The sequence below is a fragment of the Erythrolamprus reginae genome, chromosome 9 (genome assembly GCF_031021105.1).
Source record: "Erythrolamprus reginae isolate rEryReg1 chromosome 9, rEryReg1.hap1, whole genome shotgun sequence".
Classification (NCBI taxonomy): Eukaryota; Metazoa; Chordata; class Lepidosauria; order Squamata; family Dipsadidae; genus Erythrolamprus; species Erythrolamprus reginae.
In genome coordinates this window covers 53,202,898-53,221,758 of record NC_091958.1, presented here as the reverse complement: position 1 = coordinate 53,221,758, position 18,861 = coordinate 53,202,898, and the positions used below count along the sequence as shown (strand labels likewise).

General features: G+C 43.9%; 1 protein-coding gene across 3 annotated transcripts in view; it reads right to left on the bottom strand.

The window, feature by feature from the left end:
• Positions 1 to 5,694: 5,694 nt before the first annotated feature.
• The window catches only part of TNRC18 (trinucleotide repeat containing 18), a 91,953-nt gene continuing 78,786 nt past the window's right edge, over positions 5,695 to 18,861 (bottom strand). For all 3 annotated transcript variants that reach the window (XM_070761307.1, XM_070761305.1, XM_070761306.1), the window contains exons 25-28: positions 16,342 to 17,627; positions 13,335 to 13,571; positions 11,613 to 11,687; positions 5,695 to 7,776 (exon numbers count right to left, since the gene is read on the bottom strand). In XM_070761307.1, the coding sequence (XP_070617408.1) occupies positions 7,570 to 7,776; positions 11,613 to 11,687; positions 13,335 to 13,571; positions 16,342 to 17,627 (1,805 nt within the window). In that variant the 3' untranslated portion in view covers positions 5,695 to 7,569. The remainder of the gene's footprint in view (positions 7,777 to 11,612; positions 11,688 to 13,334; positions 13,572 to 16,341; positions 17,628 to 18,861) is intronic.

The window sequence follows — 18,861 nt, the reverse complement described above, 5'->3', positions numbered from 1 at the left end:
GACTTCATGAACGCCATCTGTCTAGTCTGGAGGACAGAAGGGAAAGGGAGGACATGATCGAAACATTTAAATATGTTAAAGGGTTAAATAAGGTTCAGGAGGGATGTGTTTTTAGTAGGAAAGTGGACACAAGAACAAGGGGACACAATCTGAAGTTAGTTGGGGTAAAGATCAAAGGCAACATGAGAAAATATTATTTGACTGAAAGAGTCGTAGCTGCTTGGAACAAAATTCCAGCAGAAGTGGTTGGTAAATCCACAGGATAAGCCTGGGATAAGCACATACAGTGGCACCTCTACTTACGAACTTAATTCGTTCCCGTGACCAGCTTCTTAAGTAGAAAAGTTTGTAAGGAGCAGCAATTTTTCCCATAGGAATCAATGTAAAAGCAAATAACGTGTGCGATTGGGGAAGCCACAGGGAGGGTGGAGGCCCTGTTTCCTCCCAGGAGATTCCTTCAGAGGCCCCACGGAGGCTTCTCCCCACCTTTTCCGGCCCTGTTTCCTCCCAGGAGATTCCTAAAGAGACCCCACAGAGGCTTCTCCCCACCTTTTCTGGCCCTGTTTCTTCCCATGAGATTCCTAGAGAGGCCCCATGGAGGCTTCTCCCCACCTTTTCCGGCCCTGTTTCCTCCCAGGAGATTCCTAAAGAGACCCCACAGAGGTTTCTCCCCACCTTTTCCAGCCCTGTTTCCTGCCAGGAGATTCCTAGAGAGGCCCCTCGGAGGCTTCTCCCCGCTTTTTCCGGCCCTGTTTCCTCCCAGGAGATTCCTAGAGAGGCCCCTCGGAGGCTTCTCCCTGCTTTTTCCGGCCCTGTTTCCTCCCAGGAGATTCCTAGAGAGGCCCCATGGAGGCTTCTCCCCACATTTTCCGGTCCTGCTTCCTCCCAGGAGATTCCTAAAGAGACCCCACAGAGGCTTCTCCCTGCCTTTTCCGGTTAGTTTCAGAGGCTCAGGTTGGTAAGTGGAAAATGGTTCTTGAGAAGAGGCAAAAAAAATCTTGACCACCCGGTTCTTATCTAAAAATGTTCGTAAGTAGAGGCGTTTGTTGGTCGAGGTACCACTGCATCCATCCTAAGATACAATACAGGAAATAGTATAAGGGCAGACTAGATGGACCATGAGGTCTTTTTCTGCCATCAATGTTGTATGTTTCTATGTTTCCATTCACGGATGAGATTCTACGCATATCTCATCAAATATGTTGAAAAATGCAGCTGCCACTGTACGTCGTATCAGCTGGCTTAGAAGTTGCGAGCCACATTGTACGAAGCCAAAGACCAGGAATCATCTTAAGTAAGACTGTTCTTGCCATGTCTGTCTGTGGTTTGTTTCCTGCTTCTGTGTTGTTCATGTAAACCAGATGATTCGAATTCTACCGCATGGACAGTAGGGTTGGTAGATTTACATTTTTTGTAAAAAAAATTTAAAGGTTGGGTTGTCACTACAGTCATCACCATTTAAACAAAATCAGCTTGCCTTAAACCACTGTTTCTCAATTATTTTCTGTTACGACCCCCCCTTAGGAAGAAGTAAATATTTCGTGCCTCCCACCCCACCCCGACTGTCCGCCGGGACAATTGTTTGCAATATTTAGATAAATGGTCAAAGCAATGGAAACTGCAGTTTAATGTTTCCAAATGTAAAATAATGCACTTGGGGAAAAGGAATCCTCAATCTGAGTATTGTATTGGCAGTTCTGTGTTAGCAAAAACTTCAGAAGAGAAGGATTTAGGGGTAGTGATTTCTGACAGTCTCAAAATGGGTGAGCAGTGTGATCGGGCAAGTAGGATGCTTGGCTGAATAGCTAGAGGTATAACAAGCAGGAAGAGGGAGATTGTGATCCCCTTATATAGAGAGCTGGTGAGACCACATTTGGAATACTGTGTTCAGTTCTGGAGACCTCACCTACAAATAGATATTGACAAAATTGAACGGGTCCAAAGACGGGCTACAAGAATGGTGGAAGGTCTTAAGCATAAAACGTATCAGGAAAGACTTAATGAACTCAATCTGTATAGTCTGGAGGACAGAAAGAAAAGGGGAGACATGATCGAAACATTTAAATATGTTAAAGGGTTAAATAAGGTTCAGGAGGGAAGTGTTTTTAATAGGAAAGTGAACACAAGAACAAGGGGACACAATCTGAAGTTAGTTGGGGGAAAGATCAAAAGCAACATGAGAAAATATTATTTCACTGAAAGAGTAGTTGATCCTTGGAACAAACTTCCAGCAGACGTGGTTGGTAAATCCACAGTAACTGAATTTAAACATGCCTGGGATAAATATATATCCATTGTAAGATAAAATACAGGAAATAGTATAAGGGCAGACTAGATGGACCATGAGGTCTTTTTCTGCCGTCAGTCTTCTATGTTTCTACGTTTTCGCTGAAAAAACTCAAGTGGCTTATCAGCGTGATTGGGGTGTGATGTGTTTAAGCAACATCTTAATTTATTTGGCTTCATGCTGTCCGCTTTCAACATTTTTTAGACAGAGTCAACATAGCGGTCTTTCCTTGTCTCCCACCGTAGTCCCAGTGAAGCCAAAGCTCTACATACGCTTCATCCTATTTCCTCGTCTTCGCTTCTGGGAGACTTACATTTGTCTCATTATCTCCATCTCTCTCCTCCTTTCTTTTCATCCCTGTTAAATATTTTTCCATTGTGTCTCTTAAGGGTTTGTTATCTGCACTTCATATCTCCTGCTCTGTGCTGTGTGCTATTGTTCAGTGCAAAAATAACCTACTCCTGGCAAAAAAAGCATGTTCCCTGGGGTCATTTGCCCTCGCTCCCCCCCCTCCTGGTGTGTGTGTGCCCCACTATTTGGGAAACACTGCCTTCAACTAAAAATCTTGAAAGATCTTGGATGGAACCTGTTGCTTTGTATCTCTCCTAACCAGTTATCCCACCCAGGTCCAAATGTACTGCATTTTTTTGGACTATAAGACATACTGGCGTATAAGATGTACCAAGATTTCAAAGAGGTAAGTAAGAGAAAAGGGTTTTGTCCTCCCCGGCTCCAGGAGCATTCTGTAAGCCTCCCAAAACTTCTGTGCACCCCTAGTTTTGCAAAATTTGGACTTTTTTGCCTCCCTCCCGTTGTGGGTTGGCTCACCGCCAGCTCCTCTGGTCACTGATTTTGATCCGTCAGATCAAAGAAAATGGAGAGGTTCGTGTGGAAGGTGAGGCAGAAAGACCTGCAGAACCTGTAGGATCTCGAGTCAGAGCCTCACCGGAGTCAGATGAGAAAGGAGCGATGGATGATCCCATCCTAAATGTCAGGATGCGTAGAATGCTGGGACGCCCGGAGCAGCTGCGCATATGCAGACAGAGATGCTAAGTCACAGCTGTCAATAATCAAGGATGCCGCAGCAGGATTAAAAAGGGAAGGACTGCGGAAGGCGGTGTGGGGATTTATCGTTCAGATTTGAAAGGAACAGAGACTTGGACGCTTCGTGATTTAGTTTTTACTTTGGACAGTTTGGGAATTCTGACACTCAAGCCAAGTGAGTCATTCGCTGTCGTAAGCCAGAGAGACTTTTGTTGCCGCCTTGAGTCGTTAACCCTGACCCTTGGAGTCATAAACCAGCATTCCTTTTGCGGTTGCTGTGGCATTAAGCCAATTTTGTACATAAAGAAACCTTTTGCCTTTCGCAAGCTTCTGTGTGTGTGTTGGGGCACTCTACAGGCATCCCAAACCCTCCATACACCATTTTTCACAAAAAGAGACCCATTTTTCACCTGGTTTTGTGAAAAATGGGGCATGCAGAGGGTTTGGGAAGTCTGCAGAGAGCTCCAAGGGACTGGGGAAGGCAAAAACGTTCCCCATTTTTGCATAAAATGGCCCATTTTTCACACACATCCTTTTTTCAAAAATGAGATATGCAGAGGTTTTGGGAAGCCTGCAAAGTGCTCCTGGGGGCAAAGGGAAAAACAAAAACACAATTCTTGCAAAAAAAAATGGCCAATTTTTTCATGCACACACACGCACCACACACTCACAAAAATGAGGTTGATCTATCCACTGGCCAGTCACTCTTTCAGGATCATCGTAATAAAAATCCATTTTAAAAAAAATTCTAATCACTGGTTTGATTTTTTTCAATGCACGCAGCCCTCTTTTTTTAAAAAAAAAGACCATTAAGAAGAAACTCCTGGACCATTACAACAATTAATCAGTGGAACAACTTCCCACCAGAAGTTGTGAGCGCTCCATCACTGGAGATTTGCAAGAGATTGGGACAATCGTTTGTCTGAAATGCTACAGGACACTGAAAGGATGCAATATTTTTTTACTACCACACTGTGGGCGTGGCTTATTTTGTAGGTGTGGCTTGCGGGCCATGTGACCAGGTGGGTGTGGCTTGATGATCATGTGACCGGGGGAGCTTAAAGGTCATGTGACTGGCTTAAAGGTGGCCAACTTGACGTCACTCATGTCCAGGGTTAGGGTTAGGGTGCCTGGCCTCTCCTCACCTCAAAGAGATACAATTCCCCTCTCTATTTACTATTACTGAACATCCAAAATATACTATTTAATTCTATGTATTTAGGCCATATGTATGCATACATATTACACACAGGCACACAAAAATATACATTATTTACTATATAAACTGTATGTGTATGTACACACATACACACACACGCACAGCTCTTCTAAAATTATACACATTCAACCTCATTTACTGCGATAGGAAAAAATATACCCAGAGCCCAGAAGGATCTGCGTAACTTTACCAAAATTTTTCTACCAGTTCTGTGTACCTGACCAAAATTTTTCGACCGGTTCTGCATACCTGATTGTACCCATAGGAGCCCATCACTGCTGCCCGGTTTCCTGCCCGGGTCAGAGGGTCAGACTAGAAGACCTCAAGGTCCCTCCCAACTCTATTATTTGATTTCAAGCCCTTTGAAATTGGGGTATCCTTCCTCAAAGTCTCTCCAGAACATCCCGAAGGTGGGCAAACCAATAACTCAGCGCACGTATTTTTAAAACCAAGGCACAATAATTTGCAGAATACTTTGGGATGGTTGTTTTTTTCAAGATTTCTTTTCTCTCTTTTTTTTTTATGAAAAAGAATCACACATTGTACAGCAACGAACAAAATGCCAAAAAAAAAAAAAAAAGTGGGGAAACAAATGAAAACTTAAAAAAACAAACACAAAACAACAGGGAAAAGGGACGGGGAGGAAAAAGGACATACGCACACAACAACAAAAAATAAAACCCAAACGTGTGGCTCCGTTTCCTCTCTCGATTGTCGGCAAACATCCTTGTGTTCCATAGAAGGCAGTGGGCAGTTAAGTGCTTTCTATATTTTAACATTCGGTTCACATTGCTTTTCTTCTTCTTCTTCTCGAGAAGTTCCGCGTCCTACAATTACAGTCCGCCGTTTTTGGAAGCAATGTCTGGCTCTCCTAATTTTCCCCTGTATTCGTTTGTTCTTTCTCTCCTTCTCTTCTTCTTCTTTTCCCTGTCTCTCTTTATCTCTCTTTCTCTACAATTCCAACTGGAAAAATAAAAAATAAAGAGTCTTAATGTCAGACCGTGTGTTTGTTTGTTTTTTGCTTCTATACTTTCCCATAATAATTTTTTTTCACAGTTTTTGTTTTAAACTTTAAAAAGTTTATATATTTATATATATATTTATATATTTATACTTTATATTTATAATTAAAAAGGTAAATCTGTTTGTTGTTGTTTTTTTTTGCTTGGTTTCTTTGTTCGTCCTTTCTCTCTCTTTGTTTTCAATCTCTCTCTCTCTTTCTCTCTCTCTTTCTCACTCCTTTGTTTTCCTCCTCCGTTTCGTTGTTGGGGATTTTTTTTCGATGGTTTTTTCTTTTTTTTTTACACAATATGGCAAGCCTTCAGATGTATGAAAACTGTACAGGCCCGCCCGTTGCTCATTCTACAAACGTCATCCACCTAAGGCTTGAAAGCTGGGGATTTGGTGGAGTGGAGGAGGCAGCCAAGGCTGGGACAGCACCATATGGTTCTCGAAAGAAGGGGCGGCGAAAAGTTCCCAAGGGGAAGTGTTCCTTTTGTACCATAGCAGAAAATAAAAGAAACATCTGCTCATGTTAAGTCAGGTAGAAGATCCTCTCCCCACCAATTGTAGTGCTTGGGAAAAAAATGGTACATCTGTCCCTTTCAGAAACGATTCTGGGGTCTTGTAGTGTGTGATTTTGGCGGTTAAGTGCAAAAACGCTGGCGTTGTGAGGGTCACCGTATTGTCCTCTCTGGCCTTGCGTGAGGTCCACACCCAAGTAGTTCCAACTCCAAGGATCTCTTGGTTCGTCTCGAAGTAGGCAGGTGGTAACGCTCAAAGTCTCACCATCCTTGGGCCGGAAGATGGTAGATTTCGGTTTCTGGATAATTCAACAAATGAGATGAGGTCTATGCAGATGACCCCTGCGATGAGACCTAACTGTGTTTCCCAAGATTACCAGCCAACGGTTCTTAACATGTATCCAACAAGTGCTGAGTTTTGGTGACGGTGAGACAGGAGGACGCGAGATTCGGTCTTTGGCTGCAAATGACCATCCGGTCGTCCTCAAGAGCAGCTTGGCCAATATTTGAAATGTTTCTTGAGGTGGGCATAGCAAGGCAGCTTGGCCTGTCTATTGTCTCAAATATTATATTCCCCCACAATATTGATGAGCCTCTGATGAGGAGCCTTTTTTTCCCCCAGCCCCAAGCGGAACCTGGAGTAAATTACATTCAGTTTTACACGAGGGAGGAAGCGTGTCCGTTGAAGAGTTCTTCCCTAGAAGTGAAAAAAGGCTCCTTCATCATTCCGAAGGGATTGGAGAGAAAGGGTTGCAAAAGAGAATAAATGAAATTCGGTGGTGGGTTTCTGAACCACCTGCTCAAAGTCCTTGTAACTCAAAAGAAAAGTCGGACAACTGTTCCTCCAGTAACCATCGTATTGGCCCAGGTGGCTTCTACAATTGCTTCTTTGCACCAGTTCTCTGGTAGAACAGTTTTTGAAGATAGAGAAGTAGATGGAGAAGACTCCAGGCCACCTTTTGATTGGCATTTGCTCAAACTGTCCCTGAACCAACCAAATAGTCTTCCGTAAGTTGAGTTTTCAGTTGGTGAGGGCAGATAAAACCAGTACCCTGAAGATTAAAAAAAAGGTGCCAATTTTACCCCCAAATAATTGGCCTCTATAAACTTTCAATACTCAAAGATTGATGGTGGAGCTGATTGTAGTCCAATACTTAATTTGCAAAGTACCGGAAATAGGCCCACTGCCCAAGAATTAATTTTCTTAAAAATCCCAAACGTTAAATTCCTTTTCAGGAGCCACAGAATCCGATCCATCGCTCTTGAGTCTGTGAAGTGGTTGAAAAATGGAGAGAATCTCTTGCAGATATCTCTTTCTCTCTCTCTTTCTTTGTAAAATTGTTTGAAACATTGTGACCGAGCACAACACAATCATGCTGTCGTTTCAACAGGCACATAACTTTCATTCTGTCTGTCATTCCTCCGAGGGAGGCACAAGGTGCGAGGTGCCTCCTGCGGGTTTTTTTTTCCTTTCTCCAAAAAAAAAATAAATGGTTTTAGCAAACGATGGGGACTCCATCGGTGTTAAAAATCATGCCGGTGGTGGGTTCGTACGTCCCCGCTAGGTAGTATAAATCTTCACTATCTTGGTACTTTTTCGTCTTCAGCATCTGCTCATATTGTTCCAAGTCAACCACCAGGCATTTGTGTGAGATTGTCTGGACATCGTTTTCATCCACGTGAGAAGACTGGTACAAGGCCCTCTGGATTAAAAAAGAGGAGACATGTTAGAACATCTGATGAACATTCCTTCAGGCTTTTATTTATTTATTTATTTAATTTATTTATTTATTAGATTTGTATGCCGCCCCTCTCCGAAGCTTCAGGGCGGCTCACAACAGTAATAAAAACAATATAGCAACTGTAACAAATCTAATATTAAAAAACATATAAAACCCTATCATTATTTAAAAAACCAAACATCGCATTCATACCAAACATAAAACAAAGTATAAAAAAGCCTGGGGGAAAGGTGTCTCAACTCCCCCATGCCTGGCGGTATAAGTGAGTCTTGAGTAGTTTGCGAAAGACAGGGAGGCTGGGGGCAGTTCTAATCTCCGGGGGGAGTTGGTTCCAGAGGGCTCTTCCCCTGGGGCCCACCAAATGACATTGTTTAGTCGACGGGAGCTGGAGAAGGCCAACTCTGTGGGACCTTATCGGTCGCTGGGATTCGTGCGGTAGCAGGCGGTTCCGGAGGTACTCTGGTCCAATGCCATGTAGGGCTTTAAAGGTCATGACCAACACTTTGAATTGTGACCGGAAACTGATCGGCAGCCAATGCAAGCCATGGAGTGTTGAAGATACGTGGGCGAATCTTGGAAGCCCCACGATGGCTCTCGCAGCTGCGTTCTGCACGATCTGAAGTTTCCGAACACTTTTCAAAGGCAGCCCCATGTAGAGAGCATTGCAGTAATCGAACCTCGAGGTGATGAGGGCATGAGCGACTGTGAGCAATGACTCCCTGTCCAAATAGGGCCGCAACTGGTGCACCAGGTAAACGCCCTCCTCGCCACAGCCGAAAGATGATGTTCCAATGTCAGCTGTGGATCGAGGAGGACGCCCAAGTTGCGGACCCTCTCTGAGGGGGTCAGTAGTTCCCCCCCCCCAGGGTAATGGACGGACAGATGGAATTGTCCTTCTTGGGAGGCAAGACCCACAGCCACTCCGTCTTGTCTGGATAGAGTTTGAGTTTGTTGACACCCATCCAGGCCCCAACAGCCTCCAGGCACCGGCACATCACTTCCACTGCTTCGTTGACTGGACATGGGGTGGAGATGTATAACTGGGCATCATCGGCGTATTTGAAGGCAAAATAAGACTTTTTAAGACATCTTCTACTCATCAAACATTTGAGATTCTCCTATTATTACAATCATCTCTCTCAATTTTAAAAAGCATTAAAACAAGGACTGTTTGTTGTGTTCCCTGTCAGTCTTTAGAATTGTCACGTTCAGAAGATGAAGATGACAAAGAAACTGTCAATTACCCTGATTTAAGAGATGTGGAGGAAGCTAGTGAGGAAAGTGAAACAGAACAGCCGTCAGACGAAAGCATGCATGTTTCTTTTGATAACGGGAGTTTAGAAGACAGCCCTTGGTTAAATCCAAAGTTCAGACGGTTGCAGAAAAGAAAGGATGGAATTGGGGCGAAGTGGTTAAAATTAAATAACAAGCTGTCTACTTCAAAACATCTTCTTATCTCTGAGTCAGGTTCACGCTGTTAAAAAAACAGTTTATCATGCAATATAAACACTCACTTATTCAGAGACGACATAAAACACCATCTTTGTTTTCTAGCACGTTGAAGAAAGCGTTCATCTCTTCCGTTGAATTCCGGAAGTGATGTAATTAATTAATTAATTTACATACTCTGACTAGCATATTTTAATTTTAATAGCATATTTCAAGATGACTGCTTGTCAGGTGTTTGCCTACCACATCTATTTATTGTTGTGGTTAGTTCTGGCCCTGCTCCTGCCCCAAGGACTGTGGCTGTGGGGGAGACATCCACATGCTGCAGGCCTGTTTTGCCCCCGGTGGAATCTGCTGATGAAGGCTCCTCTGACCAAGAAGACATGAGTGACAGGGAGGAGGAGAGTGAGGCAGACAGCTCAGAAGGAGATCAATTATCTAGCTCCTCCTTGGATTCAGAGCATGAGTTAATGATACAGCCACGCATGTGGAGAGCGATGCATAGGCAACAACAACTGAGAGATTATTATCAAAGAAAATGAGGCCACCTGTGGTTGTGTAGGGCTGTGGTCATTAGTGAGGCTGCTATAAATAGCAGCCTGTGGGTTTGGCCATTGTGGAGGATTATCTGATCGTTGTGTTTCGTGACTGCTTTACTGACTTTGACCTTTTGTGTGCTGATTTTTCCCCGCTTTGAAACTGAACCAGAGCAAAATGTGTTTCACTTTGTGAAAGAAGAAGGACTGTGAATTGCCTCACAGCTGCAAGCTAAGTATCTTAGAACTGATAAGGGACTTGTACAAATTACCAGTTTGTTTGGAGACGTGTGCTCTTCGCTATACCAAAAGAGGGCTTGGTTTAAGTGAATTTTCATTATAAAGAACATTGTTTTGAATTTTCAAACGTGTGTGTGTCTGAAATTTGTACCTGTGAATTTTTGGGAGGATTCTACCAGAGAGCCCGACAGAACATTTATGTATATGTCTTGTATATAAACCACTGTTTTATGTCTAAGGCTCGGTGTGCTGTGTTTTACTCCTGGGTTATCTCCTAATAGTAGTCACACTGCAATCGCTCTGACAGAAGACCTTCAAGGTCTTTTCCAACTCTGTTATTGTAGACCAGAGGTCTCCAAACTTGGGAACTTTAAGACTTGTGGACTTCAACTCCCAGAATTCTCCAGCCAGCATAAAGTTCCCAAGTTTGGAGACCTCTGTTCTAGACCAATGGTTCTCAACCTTTCTAATGCTGTGAGTCCTTAATAACAGTGCCTCATGTTGTGGTGACCCCCAACCCTAAGTCTAATGCCAATTCTCCGAACAGAGCTTTAAGCTGATTTGCAGGAAGGTCAGAGGGATACCCCCACTGTAAACGCCTGATTGGTCGGATTGCAAAAATATGTTCCAAGGTGCCAAAATAGAAGCTTTCGTTTCTAACACCATGGAAAATTTGTCTTTCCCCAAGGTCTTAGGTGACCCCTGTGAAATGGTCGTTCGATCCCCAAAGGGGTCCCGACCCCCAGGTTGAGAACCACTGTGCTAGGCAAGTATTTCCCAACCTTTTTTGAGCCGCGGCACATTATTCACATTTTCAAAATCCTGGGGAACATTGAGGGGGGGGGGACCTAAAGAAAAGTTTGGACAAAAAAATATCTCTCTCCCTCCCTTTCGCTCTATTTCTCCCTCCCTCCCTCTTTCTCTCTCTCTCCATCCCTCTTTCTTTCTCTCTTCCTTCCTTCCTCTCTTTTTTGCTCTTTCTCCCTCCTTCCCTCCCTCTATGTCTTTCTCTCTCCCTCCTTCCCCCCTCTTTTGCTCTCTCTCTTGCTTTCTCTCTGTCTCTCTTGCTTTCTGTCTCTCTTACTATCTCTCTCTTTCTTTCTTTCTTTCTCTCTCTCTCTCTCTCTCTCTCTCTGTCTCTCTTGCTATCTCTCTCTTTCAAAGGACATTTGTCTCTGCCCCCGCCAGGGAAGCTCCAGCTGGGTGGTGCATTGCCGGTGCCTTCGACCTGGAGCTCCCGTCTGCAGCCGCCACCCCCAGCTACTGTCTGAAGCCACTGCTGCCCGCACTCTCCCGCTGGGCCCCAAAGCTCATCTGCCACGAAGAAGGAAGACGCGAAAAAGGAGGCGCAAAGAATGAAGCTCAGCTTCCGGTCTCAGAAGCTGAGCTTTGCGGCACACCTGACCATGACTCGCGGCACACTAGTGTGCCGCGGCACATTGGTTGAAAAACATTGTGCTAGACTATTCTAAAATCCAAAGGCATCAGCTTCAGTTCACAAACGCTTTTCACCAAACAATTGAGTTAGAAAAGGGGCTACGAGGTTCCTTGTGATTGTCGGCTTCTACACACCTCCATGAAGTCTTTTCTCTGGCTGGAAGCTTGAAGGGCTGCTGATAAGGTTCGGGCAGATTTTTGATCCCATCGCTGAAGTCCAAGCATCGTGCAGAAGAAGCAGGAGGATGATCAAAGAGAGAAGAAGAGGGGGGGAGACATAGCCATCAAGAGATGATTAAAAAATAAGTCCAACTGTCACATGACAATGAGATGGGTGGCGTATAAATATAATCAATAAAATAATAAAAATATTGATTTCCTTTTTATGGTCCTGTTCTTGGAATACAGTGGTACTTCTACCTACAAGTGCCTCTACTTGCAAATTTTTCTAGATAAGAACCGGGTGTTCAAGATTTTTTTGCCTCTTCTCAAGAACCGTTTTCCACTTACAAACCCGATCCTCTGAAACTGTAACCGGAAAAGGCAGGGAGAAGCCTCCATGGGGCCTCTCTAGGAATCTCCTGGGAGGAAACAGGGCTGGAAAAGGTGGGGAGAAGCCTCCATTGGGCCTCTCTAGGAATCTCCTAGGAGGAAACGGCCTCCACCTTCCCTGTGGTTTCCCCAATCGCATGCCTTATTTGCTTTTACATTGATTCCTATGGAAAAAATTGCTTCTTCTTACAAACTTTTCTACTTAAGAACCTGGTCACGGGACGAATTAAGTTTGCAAGTAGAGGTACCACTGTACTCTTCTTTTTCTGCATGGATTGGAGGAAATTCAACACAACATCCCACCAAGTCCGGAGATATCACATTATGGGACAAAATTGTAATGTTTCATTGATGACGTTGATTTGCTCACTAGCTCAATGGAGGAACTCTTCCATTGTATTAAATATCTTCTTTGACCCTCCAACCCCAGCCCGCCTCCAAAAATCCATCCATCAGTAAGCAAACCTTCCATGGAGAACTTTAATACCATCGGATATCCATTGGCCTTCAAGGTTTAGTAACTATGGTTTAGAGAACAGAGTTCTTTTGTTGGTCACTACCAGCCCTTGCTAAACCAAAATCAGCTCAGTCAATCAAAAGCCAAGGCAGCTAGTTATAAAGATAGGAACACAATCAGTGGTCTACCTACCTATGACTGCCACAGTTGCTGGTGAAGCATTAGGCAATCTTGTTGTCTAGATCATGGTCTAAACAACAAAAAATTACTGGATATCAAAGCCTACACCCGTAGAAAGGTTTGACAGCCCTTGTTGAAATGATCTTAAGGGCTCTCCAAAGCTGTTCCTTTCCAGTCTCCCCAACTATTAATGTAGCACTCCGGTTAGTTTGCAAGAAAGTTGGACTTGACCAACCATGGCTAACTTTGACCAACCTTTGACTAACCTTTGACCCACCTTGACTAAACTTTGATCCACCTTGACTAACATTTGACTAACCTTTGACCCACCTTGAGTAACTTTTGACCAACTTTGTCTAACCTTTCACCAACTTCTGACTAATCTTTGACCAACCTTGACTAACACTTGACCAGCCTTTGACTAACCTTTGACCCACCTTGACTAATCTTTGACCCATCTTGACTAATCTTTGACCCATCTTGACTAACCTTTGACCCAGCTTGATTAACACTTGACCAACCTTTGACTAACCTTTGACCTACCTTGACTAATCTTTGATGCACCTTGACTAACCTTTGACCAACCTTGTCTATCCTTTGACCAACTTTGTCTAACCCCTGACCAATTTTTGACTAACCTTTGACCAATCTTGACCAACTTGACTAACCTTGCCTTCGTTGAGCTTCTTCCCAGGATTGGTCTCCTCTGGGTGATAGAACCATTTCACTCGGACCACCATGTTGTTTCCCCAGGATTCCCACATACTCTGGATCCGGCCAATGTAGGGGAGGTTGGGCCTCCCCGCGGACAGAAAGACGGCACAGTCTCCAATGCGGATGATCTCCTTCCCGCGGACGATGGCCTTGTAGAAGAGTTTGCGAGCTTTGCCCTTCATCCCGCGTCTCTGTAGCAAGAAGAAGGAGAGAGTTAGGAAATGAGGTTGAATGTCCAGTGATACCTCATCTTACAAATGCCTCATCATACAAACTTTTCAAGTTACAAACCCGGGGTTTAAGATTTTTTTGCCTCTTCTTACAAACTATTTTCACCTTACAAACCCATCGCCGCCGCTGGGATGCCCCACCTCCGGACTTCCGTTGCCAGCGCAGCACCCATTTTTGTGCTGCTGGGATTTCCCTGAGGCTCCCCTCCATGGGAAACCCCACCTCCGGACTTCTGCTGCCAACGAAGCGCTTGTTTTTGCGATGCTGGGATTCCCCTGCTGGGATTCCCCTGCAGCATCGCAAAAACACAGAAGTCCAGAGGTGGGGTTTCCAATGGAGGGAAACCTCAGGGGAATCCCAGCAGCGCAAAAACGGTCGCTTCGGCTGGCAAAAGAGGTGAATTTTGGGCTTGCACGCATTAATCGCTTTTCCATTGATTCCTATGGGAAACCTTGTTTCGTCTTACAAACTTTTCACCTTAAGAACCTCGTCCTGGAACCAATTAAGTTTGTAAGACAAGGTATCACTTTATATAATTTTATAAGAGCTGTGCGTGCGTGTGCACATACACATAGAGTTTATATAGTAGATAATGTATATTTTTGTGTGCCGGTGTGTAATATGTATGTACACATATGGCATACAGTATATACATAGAATTAAATAGTATATTTTGGATGTTCAGTAATAATTATTGTATCTCTTTGAGGCGAGGAGAGGCACCCTAACCCTAACCCAAACCCTCGACGTGAGTGATGTCAAGTTAGCCGCCTTTAAGCCAGTCACATGACCTTTAAGCTATTCCCCCCGTCACATGATTATCAAGCCATTCCCACCTGGTTACAAGGCTGGCAAGCCACACCCACAAAACAAGGTATTAAATTTTTTTGCAGCCCTTCACTGGGCCCGCCCTACTATTTGAGAAGCACTGACCTAAAGAGATCATAGAGATCTTCAATTCAAAGTGTTGGTTATGACCTAGAAAGCCCTACATGGTATCTGACCAGATTACCGCCTACTGCCTCATGAATCCCAGCAACCGGTCAGGTCCCACAAAGTCAGCTTTCTCCGGGTCAACGTCTAGACAATGTCGTTTGGCGGGACCTAGGGGAAGAGCCTTCTTTGTGGGGGGCCCGGTCCTCTGGAATCAGACGCCACCCTCCTCGCCTTTCGTAAGAGTCTTAAGACTCATTTATGTCGTCAGGCGTGAGACGATTAGATCTTAGCCCCTGGCCAGCCAATGATTGCATGATTGTTGTACGAATGGGTGTGACTGATTTTTAATTTAATTAGGGACTTCAGGTGGTTTTGTAATTTTTAATTAATTGGAATGATTTTATTGTGATTTACTGGGTTTTTTTTAATATGTTGTAAGCCACCCCGAGTCTTCGGAGAGGGGCAGCATAGAAATCCGATAGATAGATAGATAGATAGATAGATAGATAGATAGATAGATAGATAGATAGATAGATAGACAGACAGACAGACAGACAGACGATGATAGATAGATAGATAGATAGATAGATAGATAGATAGACAGATGATAGATAGATAGATAGATAGATAGATAGACAGACGATAGATAGATAGATAGATAGATAGATAGATAGATAGATAGATAGATAGATAGACAGACAGATAGATAGATAACATGGATGGGATAGATAGACAGACAGACATAGATAGATGATAGATAGATAGATAGATAGATAGATAGATAGATAGATAGATAGATAGATAGATGGATGGATGGATGGATGGATGGATGGATGGATGGATGGATGGATGGATAGATAGATAGATAGATTATAGATAGACAGATAGACAGATAGATGATAGATAGATGATATATAGATAGATGATAGATAGATAGATAGATAGATAGATAGATAGATAGATAGATAGATAGATAGATAGATAGATAGATAGATAACATGGATGGGATAGATAGATAGATAGATAGATAGATAGATAGATAGATAGATAGATAGATGATTGATAGATGATAGATTGATAGATAGATGGATAGATAGATAGATAGATAGATAGATAGATTATAGATAGACAGATAGACAGATAGATGATAGATAGATAGATAGATAGATAGATAGATAGATAGATAGATAGATAGATAACATGGATGGGATAGATAGATAGATAGATAGATAGATAGATAGATAGATAGATAGATAGATAGATAGATTATAGACAGACAGATAGACAGATAGATGATATATAGATAGATGATAGATAGATAGATAGATAGATAGATAGATAGATAGATAGATAGATAGATAGATAGATAACATGGATGGGATAGATAGATAGATAGATAGATAGATAGATGATAGATAGATAGATGATAGATTGATGGATAGATGGATAGATGGATAGATAGATAGATAGATAGATAGATAACATGGATGGGATAGATAGATAGATAGATAGATAGATAGATAGATAGATAGATAGATAGATAGATAGATGATAGATAGATAGATGATAGATTGATGGATAGATGGATAGATAGATAGATGATAGATAGATAAGATAGATTATAGACAGACAGATAGACAGATAGACAGATAGATGATAGATAGATGATAGATAGACAGACAGACAGACAGACAGACAGACAGGCAGATAGACTATAAAATATAAAATAAAATATAAAATGAAATGAAATGAAATAAATCAATAGTGAAGGACCATGCAAGGTGGCGCCCTTACCTGGGTCGGGTTCCCAAACCACTTCCACAGTTGCCGCGCAGGCAAAAAGGCAGCAATTTTGGGCCGGTTCTCCACCGAGGGCAGCCGCTGGCGTTTAGCAAGTTCTTTCGTGGTGGGCAAATGGATCCCTTCCCGTTTCTTGCTCCGGTTCTTGTTCCCGCTGGGCTGTTGCTTTTGCCCTACCTGCTGCTGAGGTTGCTTCGGGGTTCGGGAATGGGAAGAAGACGGGGACTTCCCTGAGGCCTTGTTGGGCTTGGCTGGGATGGTGGGTTGGGCAGAAGAGGCGCTGGGTTGGGTCTCGGCCGCCTCGTCTTCGGAGCTGCACGAAGAGTCTTCGTCGGTCGTGGAAGAGGAGGAAGAAGAGGAAGAGGAGCTGGAGCTGGAGGAGGAGGAGGAAGAGGAGGAGGAAGAGGAGGAGGAAGAAGAAGAGGAGGAGCTACTGCTGCTGGAGGAAGACGAGGAGGAGGAGTTTGAAGAGGAGATTGGGGTGGAGGCTCTCGAACTAGCCGAGCTGCTATCTTGAGCTCCACCTCCGTTCTTCTCCGTTTCTTCTTCCCCTTCGGAATCAGAGCTGCTACCGCTACTCTCCGAATCGTCCCTCGCGGGGGCCGCTTCGCCGCCGTCTTCTTGAGCCTTAGAAGAAGAAGAAGAAGATGGAGGATCTCCAGCATTCTCAAACTTGCCTCCAAAATTAGAAGGCGCCTCTCCCTCCGCAACTTTGCTCCGGGAAGATTTTTGCTTGGAGTTCGGACAAGCCATGGCTGTGTAGCTGATCCCTAAGATGTTCTTAGCTTCTCTCCTGCTGGCCAAGTTCGACTCCCCCAGCATTCTCATGGCCTCTTTGGTCTTCTTGGTCTTGGGAGACATGACCCCCTCGTGGTCCAGCTTGATCAAGATCTCGCTGTCTGGGATCTTCCTCTGAGCTTTGGGAGCCGACCCAAATTCTTGCCCTTCCTCCGTGGGTTTCCCTTTCTTCGATTTGACTTTCCCCGAGGAAGAGTTACCGGAGGGACCAAAGGGTCCAGGGTAGGGTTCATTCCCACAAACGTTGCCGAACACTGGTGTCTGGTAGGGGATAGGAACAGGGCTATGGAGCTTGGCCGGAATCTTCCCCTTGCTGGCTTTGTGATGCTTGTCTTCTGCCGGAGCTGACGGTGTCCTAGACAGATCCGACTGGGCCTTCTGCGAATTTTTGACCGCTTGTTTGCAAACGGGCAGTTCCGAGCCAAGAGAAACGGACGCCAGCATCTCCCCCGGGAGGGTCTGGTCTGCCAGATCGGATTCTTCTACAAATCAAACAGAAAGTAAAAAATGTCAGTCCTGAAGCTGGTCATTGTGCCCCCTGGTGGTTAGCCCATGTCATGATTGGACCATGTGACTGACTGTTTTGAGAAAGTTGGAAAACTTTTAGCGTATTTTTTGGAGTGTAAGACACACCTTAGTTTTGGGGGAGGAAAATGGGGAAAAGAAGCTGCTTACTAGATAATTCACCTGGCTAGCATCCTTAGTCTGGTCAGCTTCAGGACATTATTTTATCCCCTGGTTAGGACTTTAGAAAAAACTTTATTCAGAGAGAGTAACAATGAAAGAGCTTGCAAGCCAGTAAGAGCTGGGAACATCGTTAGCGCCTGGTTAGGGCTGGAAAGAAACATTTGGAGCACGTAGAGCAATGAAAAATACCCTGCAAAGACTTAGGTCTTGGAAAATATTTTTTGCAAAGAGTAACAATGAAAGAGCTTGCAAGATGGTAGAAACATAGAAACATAGAAGACTGACGGCAGAAAAAGACCTCATGGTCCATCTCGTCTGCCCTTATACTATTTCCTGTATTTTATCTTAGGATGGATCTATGTTTATCCCAGGCATGTTTAAATTTGGTTCCTGTGGATTTACCAACCACGTCTGCTGGAAGTTTGTTCCAAGGATCTACTACTCTTTCAGTAAAATAATATTTTCTCACGTTGCTTTTGATCTTTCCCCCAACTAACGTCAGATTGTGTCCCCTTGTTCTTGTGTTCCCTTTCCTATTAAAAAACACTTCCCTCCTGAACCTTATTTAACCCTTTAATATATTTAAATGTTTCAATCGTATCCCCCCTTTTCCTTCTGTCCTCCAGACTATATAGATTGAGTTCATGAAGTCTTTCCTGATACGTTTTATGCTTAAGACCTTACACCATTCTTGCAGCCCGTCTTTGGACCCGTTCAATTTTGTCAATATCTTAAGAGCTGGGAACATCTTTAGCACCTGGTTAGGGCTTGAAAGAAACATTCGGAGCAAGTTAGATCAGACATGGCTCAGGGCCAAAGTATCTCCAAGACCGACTTCCACCTCATACCTCCCAGTGACCAGCAAGAGCCCACACGGTTGGTCTTCTTGGGTCCTGTCAACTAAACAACATCGGCTGGCGGGTTCTCAGGGGAGAGCCTTCCCTGTGGTGGCCCCAACTCTCTGGAATCAGCTACCTCCTGAGATCCATACACATTTTATAGACACCCCTGCCTAGCAGAGATTGTACG